Source organism: Buceros rhinoceros, unplaced genomic scaffold (assembly GCF_000710305.1).
Source record: "Buceros rhinoceros silvestris isolate BGI_N320 unplaced genomic scaffold, ASM71030v1 scaffold4735, whole genome shotgun sequence".
Lineage (NCBI taxonomy): Eukaryota > Metazoa > Chordata > Aves > Bucerotiformes > Bucerotidae > Buceros > Buceros rhinoceros.
In genome coordinates, this window is record NW_010411008.1 from 21,746 (window position 1) to 31,861 (window position 10,116).

At 45.1% G+C, this 10,116-nt stretch overlaps 1 protein-coding gene across 1 annotated transcript; it reads left to right on the forward strand.

Moving 5' to 3' along the window:
- The first annotated feature begins 8,337 nt into the window (after window positions 1–8,337).
- On the forward strand, window positions 8,338–8,697 carry LOC104493183 (keratin-associated protein 6-5-like). Its single transcript, XM_010135815.1, has one exon. It carries the CDS (start codon window positions 8,338–8,340, stop codon window positions 8,695–8,697), a length of 360 nt encoding a protein of 119 aa, XP_010134117.1.
- Window positions 8,698–10,116: the final 1,419 nt, after the last annotated feature.

Genomic DNA, 10,116 nt, shown 5'->3' on the forward strand with positions numbered 1-10,116 from the left:
GCTGGAGCCCCTGAAGTCGGAGCTGGCTTTGCTGCTGGTGCTGCTAGTGCTGTCCATGCTCCTGGTGCTTCCCATGTTTATGGTGGTGCCACGTGGTCTCGGGGATACCCGGTTGGAAACTGTAGACCATGTTAAAACCAGTGAGAGCTGCTGCTGAAAGAAGAATGTCCAGGGGATGACAAGTAGGGTGTAGATACGAGTCTGACTTCCAGGGGACAGCATTTATGAAGGGTTGAGCGTTTGGGGCTGCCACTAAATGCATCTGCACGTGCTCAGATCTTCTGTAAACTCCACTTATCTTCCTGATTCTCTTTAATACCTTCCTAAGTGCTCTGATCTCAGTGCTATGGACCATATTGCTGATTCCTTGGGGGCTTGTGGGTATTATTGTGTCATTGTAACGGGATCTAGTATGACATCCGTTTTAGATCCCTTTGTAGGCTCTTTCTGTAGCTACTAATGCCTAAAAGATGGTCATGGAGTCAACGAGTCTGCACTCTGTTTCCGTGCTGCATGTGTCTTGCTCTGATCAGGGCTGAGCATCAACAAAGCCACAGCAGGGAAGCGACATTGGTTATTACATGAATCATCGTGCATCAACCCACGGGTCGCAGGCAGTTTGTGATCTGTACCATATAATCCTGCCTCTGTATGTTTTTCTTTCTCATTAAACATGGCATTGCAACGTGTGGGTGCGTGTCTCTGTGTGTTCCCTGCTGCTGCTCCTACTTCAGGTGCCTTTGTCCCGCTGCACTGAACCCATCCCATCGATCTGCTTCAGGACAAGGATATTCTTGAGAGACCTGGCAGTAGGTTGGGTGTGGAGCTCCTCTCCATAGCAACCTCTACACTGTAGACGGCCCTTCAAGAGGCTGCTGGCTACATCTTAGCATCCATGTTCCTGGTCTTGCTCAGCTCCGCGGAGCTCTTTCCTCAGTATTGGCTTTTGAGGTGGTGTCCTCAGGCTCAACCTTCCCATCTAGGCAGTGATATGATGATCAGAGCAGGAGGTCGGTGGAGAGATGGTGTTACAAGATGAGTGTTATGTCAGAGCAGCTATTTTTGAGTGTAAAAATCAAATTTCTGGCTTTACTACTCAATGTTTTACGACGTAAACTACATGTGGAAGAGAATGGTGATGTTCATTCACAGAATTGTGAATTTTTTCAGGAATATATCGATAATAAACCTCTCCCGAGCTCTCTGAGCTGCTCTATGTGCTAATGTTATGTAGTGTATGAGTATGTAATTACAGAAGCAGCGTAATTCAGTGTCATGTGAGAATGCGGCATTATTTCATAGCAGTCACTCTGGAGAATTATGATGTGCGAGGAAAACAAAGCTGGCCAGGCATTCTGAGAGTGTGTAATTGGCTGTTGATGAGTCTTAGAGGTGATTAAACCCATTCTGCCCAACCACAGAAATCCTTCCTGACAAGAGAAACCCCCAAACCACAGAAGCTGGGTGGAGGAATCATCATTGTTGTGTTAATGGTGCTTTTGGAAATGAACTGAAGTTTATTACTGAGGTCTCCCAAGTTGCATTTTTCCATGTAATAAGTTGAGACTTGCAGTTACCACAAAACAGTGAGTGTGAGTAAAATCGGGAAGTTTTGCTGCTGGGGCTATTTATAATACACCTTTTATTCATTTTGCTGTAAAAGCTACTCCTGTGAAGTGCTCTGAGGCTTTGAGGACTGCAGGTATTGAGTATCTTACTAAGAAGGTACTGATGTCTTTTTGAAATAGTAAAAACTTTTGTTAATGACTTTTAGGTTCATTATTGCACTACGGGCTGAGAATATTAATCCAAATTTTTTATTTTGGTATGAATTCTGGTTTTTTTTGGTATGAATTCTGGTTTTTTTTGGTATGAATTCTGGTTTTTTCCGTATGAATTCTGGTTTTTTCCGTATGAATTTTGCAGTGCTGCTCATTTCTCTCATTGCTTTCAGTAAGGCTGTTTTACCAACACCATGGTCTACTGTCCTTTCTCTTAAAAGGTTTTGTTGTAACACCACACTCCTTAAACACTTAAAAAATGTGCCAGTCCTGTTTGTGTGATAGGGGCCCAATTTCTTGCTTGGGATAAAGTCACTCTCTCAAGGTGATTCTCACTCCTGCGAATCTCTGTGCTGGAGGCTTGTCCCGCAGCGTGCCTCCTGCGTGGGTTGTTCAAGGTGCATTTAAATTGGTAATTTCCACCATGCAGACAGTAAATACACCCTGCTCCAGACTGGCAGTCAGAAGTTTGAAGGAAATTACAGGAGTTAAGTTTTCTGTTAGCTAAATTAGCCATCTATCATCTGTTCTGATAATATCATTGGCAGGCACAAAGTTCCTCTAATCATCCAACTTTTCTTAAGCCTTAAGGCATAAATCCCTTTGAAATGGGGAAGATGCTCTTCACTGAAAAGAGATAGATGAGAAACTCGGGGCTTTCTGAGATGTTGGGATGGATCCATGGGAAATGAGCTATCGACTGATGGGTGTGGGGACAGGGAATGGTCTGGACCCCAATTCTGCAATGGTTGGGGACTTCTTGAGTCACCCTCATGTTCTTGAATGAGTCAGTAATAAAATGATCTGGTCCCACTTTGTTAACTAAAGGCTGAGAGCCTTGTGGCAGGGCCACTTGGGGTGAGAAACTGGTTTTTCTCCCTGTATGGTCATTGAGTTCCAGTGTTTTCATGAGGCAGGAGATCCTGGATCCCTGGAGCAGGGGGAGAGAAAGGGAGGGCTGAGGTTGCTTTAGCTGGGAGGCAGCAGCGAGGTTCATGGAGGCACCTCCAGTGCTGTGCATGGAGCTGGAGTCACAACTAAAGCAGTGGCATCTCTAAAGAGAAGCGAGATCATCCCTGGGTGGCTCTGAGGTGGTGTGTTGGAGGCAGGTGACAGGTCCAGGAAGGCTGAGGGGCTGATTGCAGCCTGTGGGCCACGTTCCCCATGCACGGGGTGTTGATTGCATCTGCTGTCAGAAGGGACAGTGCCTCTGGTAATGAACCGAGTGGAACATGGTGATGGAGAGAAAAAAAAATACTGCTGTGTTGGCAAACATGGGCAAGGACCTTGTGTTAAGTTGGGGCCAATGGATCCTGGGTAGGCTGAGAATTTCACCGTTTATTCTGCCTCTCTTCCTGTGCATCTCTGTAAGCCCTTCTGCACTCTGTGTGCAGCTGGGACAGGCCTTGTGTGCCAGAGGGTGTCAAGGAGACAAGCTGAAGCGACTGTGTTGGGACGCTCTGGTGTCTCACCGTTTCCCCTGGGGAACCCAGCCCTTCTTGCTGTTGACAGGAGCTAGCAGAAGGATTACAGAAGATGTCTTCATAGCTTTGCTGGTTTCAAAGGGTTGTGCTGATTTTACTGCTGACATGCCCTGCTCTGAGATGAGGGTGGAGGTTGCTGCCCTTACCCTTCTCCTGGGGCATCCTGATCTGACTCAAACCAGGGCACAGGGTGGTGAGTTCCCAGCAATGAGGCAGCAAACCAAGCCCATCTCTTGGCTGGGGCTGCTCCTTCCCAGACAAGGAATGGATCTGTGGGGCTCATCTGCTATGGTCCAGTTCAAGGTGTAAAGAAATGGACTTTGGACTGGAGGAACAGTCCAGCTTGGGGACTATTCTGCTACTGCTGGTTTTCTCCCCATGAAGGTACTCTTCCAGTCTGCTCCTCTGATTGTTTTCTTGACCCTTTTCTCCGCTTTGCTCCATCGGCTGAGGAAAGCAGCAATGCTTGTGCAAGGGGCCATCATGAGAAGAGCAGAAGTACCCTCCTCCATGTAGGGCATTGCTTGAAAATCAGCCCAGAGGTGCCCCCTCACTGTCCCCTTGGCAACAAGAGTTTTGACTCCTGGTGAGGTCTTTGATATATAACTGGGCTTGCATGGGATCCATGCTTGCTGAACCACCTTGTCCTGTGCTACTTTATAATCTTTGATATGATAAATCTAAAGCAAGACTACTCAGTCTCCTGAACTGACATGGTAGAGGCTGGCAGGACCTCCCTGAAAAACCTGGCTGTTCAGTTTGCAAAGAGATGATCTCTCCAGCAGATGGTCATGGCTTGGTTGCCTTCGGTCTTTTCTCTTAGGGGTCTTTAACCTGGAGTGCCATTTCCTTGGCAGACCATGAGTCTTCCACTCAACCTCTTGCTTTTACAAGTTTTTTTTTCCCAAGCACAACCCCCAGCTTGCTCCAGGAGTGTGTGTTTGGTAACACAGACAATCAGGTGATGCCTTTTTCAGGAGAAGCTTTTGCGTATTCCCAGGGTCACAGGTTGGATAAAATAAGGTAGAACTTCTTCCTACTCTGGGGAAAGAGTCTGTTCTGGAGCATTTTAGGTGGAGATGTGGTGATACTCTCTACCATCTGGACCCTGGACCTCTCTCTTACTGTCTGGTTGGAGTGTCAGTGCTGCTGATCCCTTTAGGAGCACAGACAAGAGAATACTGGGCACCTGGTAAGTGTAATTTTAAGAAGAGTAATTTTAATGAAAATGAGAAAGTAACAAAGAAGAAGTTTGCAGCTTTACCAAAGGTGGTAAAGCAAGTGGAGTGTGATGTTGGATGATTTTTTTCTCCTTGTGGGAACGGTCGAGTTCGAGTCCAGCCATATTTCCTACTCACAGAGTTGCTTGTAAATCACGTTTGCTGCTGAGTGAAGCACAGCACGGGTGTCTAACAGGACCTTCTCTACCAGAGTCATCTCTGGTGAAGTTCATAGCTGAGCAAGGTGGATGCATTCATGGTGGTTGCAGAAACTCCAGTTACTATGGTAGTACAAAGGGGCTGTGAAATACCTTAAAAGGTGCTTTACTCACACCTGAAAGTTGCTCGTTACCAACATGCTGTAAAGATGCCTCTCTACCTGCCGTGATCCCAGCTGCCCTTTAGAGAAACAGGATTAGAGAGGGTTATGTATGGGGCAGCCCGGCCAACCAGGTGTCCTGCTGAGCTCAGCCAGAGGCATGGGTGCTTGGTGTTCCTCAGCACCGTAACTGTGAATCCATGCCCTGCATTTCATGACTTGGTTGCTAATTTAGCTGGTTCAGCATGTTCAGCAGTTCCAACAGCCAAACGAGAAGAGAAGGGGTGGCCACACCCAAATCCATAATAGCCCCCACAACCAACCAAACCTCTGTTCATAGAGGCTCCCAAAGCTTCTGTAGCCCAATAAGCCTCCATACTGGTACTGGTCCCAGTAGCAGACATACGGACTTCCAAATCGGTAGCCATTCAGGCCCCCAAACCATAGGGGTCTTCATAGCCAAATAGTGAACAGCAGCCATCATTAAAGTTGTCCCTGGAGAAAGTTGTCGTTGGTTGATGCATGTAAGCCTCAAACACGCACCCAGAAGCAAGGTGAGTTTATGGGCTGCTGGCAGCAGGAGGAAAGGCTCAAAACTTGGACAGAGTTGAGGAAATGCAACTCGGTCCCTCCTCAAGGTCTTTGTCACCTTCTTAACCATTTTTCTAGCCTCCTGAAGCCCAAACAACTTCTCTATTTTTTCCCCTCCACTTCTGACTATACATAGAAAATAAGTCTTTTACCGAGAACTGAACTTTCCCACCCCAGAAGTTAGAGAAATTTGAATAAATTGAAGAAAAATATACCAGTTCAACTACTGAAGCTTAGTCAGATGAGACCAACAGCCTATGCATGCATCCCCTTATCTCCCATAACACCACGAGCCACTCAACATTGGATAAACTCAAAGGAGGCAATGAAATGGAGCAATTTCCTTCTGGGCTGTCTACTGAAAGTAGAAAATGCTTCATAAAGTTTTTATCTAGGGATTTGAATATTCAACACCTAATGGAAAATAATCTGGAACCGGAAATTTCTTATGGCTGCAGAATTGTGGCAGTAAAGCTTCAATTTTCACTGCTTTTATATATGTGTCCACAAATATTTAGACACATGAAAATATATACATGTAAATATACACATATATGTGTAAATATATGTATATCAGAGAGTAGAGTTGGTATTGACTTACCTGGTTCACCAAGGGAGGCAGCTCGAGAGAAGTGAACAAATGTTTGGAGGCCATATATATACCTTCTTAAACCTGGGGGCCAGTTGTGAAACGCATCTTGTTGCGTTTGTTATCCCTTCAATTGGTGTAATCGGAGTCAGCGATTTTCGTCTTTTCGAAGATGGGTGTTATGACCTATGTAACACCTGTAGAATTTCTTTCATCTTAAAAGGAGAAGAAATGGGCTTGGTAAAATTGCGTGGGGTTCTCTGTGGGCAGATGGATAGGAATAATAATTTGAAGAGGCGTTTAGACCATTCCTGGTTGCGCAATCTGCTTGTAGGTCCTCCATTCGCTTGGATTTGAATTGATGGTGCAACACGTGGGGGAGAAAAGGAGCAGACTGCTCTTTGGTGTGCCAAAACGTGGCAGCACTTCCGTTCAGCGTCATCGTGACCTTTACATGCTGCCCAGCACTGCTGGTGGGGATCTCTTGCCAGCAGCTTTGTGTGATGTTTGTGCCAGGTTCTAGAACAGCGACTCTGAAGAAATTTTTCAGCTGCCTTAAGTTCCCAAATATTTCTCCCTGCTTTAGAAGAATTTTTTAATAGTTTTTGACTTTCGTAAAACATAATGCATCACCTTATTAGGACTTAGAAAGAAGAGACTGTGATGTGAAAGACCGTATTATTAAATCTGGGGGTGTCTGTCGGTGATGAACTATTACTATTTAAATCCTGCAACCCTTTGCAAATTGGAAGCATTAATGAGTGTTTATGAAGTGCTTTGGTATTCAAAATTCTGAGGAAGCCTCAACATCCTGCTTGCTCATTACTACCTTGATTTTATATTCAAATTAATGCCAGAAATTAGGTGAAGGTCATACGAAGAATTCTCCAGTCAACACCTGTGGTCCTCGCTGTTTGTGCTGTGTTTGATACATGTCGTCTTTATTAAGAAATTGTTAATCCGGGTCCTTCGAAAACATGTCGTACATCTCACACAATCCTTATCATTCCTCATTTTCCCAGACCAAGTTCATACTTGTCTTCTCCACTTTGTTCTGCTGAACTCGCGGTCAAGCCCTCCAGTGAACTAAATTCCAAACGGTGCTGTAGCCATATTTCTGTTTAAAACATTCTGCTCTTGCAGTGGCATGAATTTCATTTGCCGGGACACTTTGGAGGAACACAGCTAATATTTATTTGTAGTTAGTGCCTGTCCCAATGTTGCCATGTAGTTTAATATAAAACATCTAAATAATTTTCCTTTTCCTTGTGTCGTGGTGCATCAGAGTTTCTACCAAACAAGAGGTGTTTTCAAACATGTAAGAATATTTTCCTTTTTTTGCTGAGAATTTCTTTCTCTAATGGCTTTGGGAACTTATAAATGCTCTATGTTTTATAACTTATAAATGTTCTATAAAATCAACTTCAGTTTTGACAGTGAAGACAATAAAATGGTATCAGGAATGAGGTTGACCCAGAAAATTTTCAGATGAAAGAAACCTGTAATATATGTGACATCGGAGGCTGGGAACAAAATAATAATCCCAAGCAAAGAAGAAAATTATATTAATTGAAGATACTACGTGTACAGGCAAATTTGTTTTCCAGCCAATGAGGCTACAACCCTTTTAAATACACAGGGCGTCAGAGATAAGCCAGGTGAGGGAAGGAACGGTATAAAAAGGGCTCAGAGCTCCCAGCTTCTCACCAGCTCTCTCGCTTTCCTCCTCCGGGTGAACTTGGTAAGCCTTTTCTCCACTCAGGCTCCTCATAGAGAGTAGAGATTTTGGTTTAATAATTTGGGTGGGGATTGTGGCTCCTCTGAAGAAGTCTCTGTCCCTTGTATCTGTGCTACTCCTTGAACTGGTGGGTTCCAGTTTTAAAGCTGGGGGCTGAAACTTTCCTCATCCTGTTGGTATCTGGCCCCCTGAGAAGGGTTGCTGGTCAGCAAAGTTATCACCATGGCAAATATCAGATGCTTGAAGCTTTCCTGAAGACTTTCCTGAAGGATTTGGGAATATAGAGCTCCATGTGAAGGTGGTATTCTAAGAGAAATTCAGGGCTGTGAACTCTTAGGAGATTTGGATCTGTAACGGGGATGTTCCATAGTCAGTGGTTCACCAATCTTGGCATGTGAGAAAAGAAAGAAAATGCTTTAGAAACAGTGAAAATGGTAGAAATGGGGTGGAATAAGGAGCTGAAAGAATCTGGTCATAATTTTGCTTCTGTCCTTGATCTCACGGGGCCAGAGAAGAGGCCTTTGGGCTCTCAGACTGTTACTGCCATGGAAGGTATTTATTACTTTTCCTTTCCTCTCTTCTGCTGCCTTTCAGGTTTGCTGCCATTGCAGAAAGATGACTTTCCTCCAAAGCCAGTGTGACGATGACTGCTATTCTCCCTGCACCTACGGGAGCCTGTACGGCTCCCGGGGCTATGACTGTGGGAGCCCCTGTGGCTACCGGGGCTATGGAGGCCTCTATGGCTACCGGAGCCTCTACGGCTTGGGGGACCGGTATGGCTATGGCGGTCTGTACGGCTACCGGGGCTTATACGGGGACTGCTATGGCTACGGGGGTTCGTATGGCAACTATAGGGGCTTCTATGGCTCTGGGGACTGCTATGGCTACCCAGGCTTTTACTCTGGCCGCTATGGCTACCCCTTTGGTTTACGATACGGCCAAAGGTTCAGCTACGGGAGCTGCTACTCCTGCTAAACACATCGGGGATGTCCCTGAGATGAAGATCAACCCGGGCCTGGCAAGCACAGATTGATGAGTCCTGGCAGCAGCGGTCCTTGATGTGCAGAGCCCTGGTTGCACCAGCCATGTTCCACGGAGGGTTTGAGCACTCTGTGCTGCTGTTGAAGTGCTTGCGATGATTTATCTTTATTCCACTCCATGCCTGCTGGCTCTCTGGCCACCCAAACTCTCGACCAAAAACTTCCTTCTCCTTGATGCTGCACTTCTTCAAACCTGGCCTTTGTTTGTTGCAACGATGTACAAAATGTTAACTGTGAAGGAACGGTAAAGGCGGGGTGTCGCGCGTCCTTGGGAACGTGGTCTTTCAGTTCTGAGTGCCTTTAGATGTGTATTTGCCTTTTGCTCCTATTAAAAACTATGCTGCATCAATACTGCATTTCTGGTTTTATTTTTCACCTGCATTTCTCAAACATCTTGAAATCTGCAGCAACACACAGATTGAGCAGCAAAGTTATTAGCTTTGAGTGCTCAAAGAGCTGCTTGTAGGGACTTGCCCTCCTCGAGCTGAGCATCTTGGACTTCTGCAGCTGCAAGAAGCTTCTGCTGTGTCTCTGGTCACGTGTGTTGGCGTTATGGTTCAGCTAAAGCACTTCGGTGCTTCTGGTGGGCTGGTGTGATGTGGTCAGGCCATGGTCCATCACTGTGATCTGGTGCTGCCGAGGTCAGGGGTACCTGTGAAGGTGTGGGCTCATCGGGGTTTTAGTTTGAAATTAGTTTGTGTTTTATATATCATCATAGAATCATTAAACAGCCCAGGCTAGAAGGGAGCTGTGGAAGATCAAGGTGGTGTTTTGAGTTTTCAAGGTCAGCATCAAGACCAGAAAACCCATCGCTTCCACTTTGACACTTTTCTTGTTGCTTTTAATACAATTTTTAATATTTTTCTTATGTTCCACTGGCTGGTAATGAATTTCTCTGTTAAATTGGAGTGTGATGGGAAATTACAGCCCTGGAACAAGAACACTTGAGTTTGGTTTCCAGGAACAGGACAATATTCTGCTCACTTGAACATTTTTATACACTCTCTGTAGAGGTCTGGAACTAATTCTTTCCCATTTTAAAACGTTATTATAAAGACTATCACAAGCCTACTTTGCTGAAATATGTTTATAATATTTTCAATTATGTAAAGGGATAAATAATGGCATTTCTCAAATTTCCGAGGGGTAGGAGGGAAGAAAAGAATATTTTTACAGGGACCAGCGGCTCTGAACATAGAGGGGTATGAAGGGCTTTGCCAACACTAGGGACAGAAAGTCCCTTCAAGATGCCACCACTAAATTAGGAACATAGGAAGGACAACCAGAACTTCAATTTTTTTTTTATGCAGAATTTTTTTAATGCAATAGGAAAAAGAGTTGGTACAGATAGGGA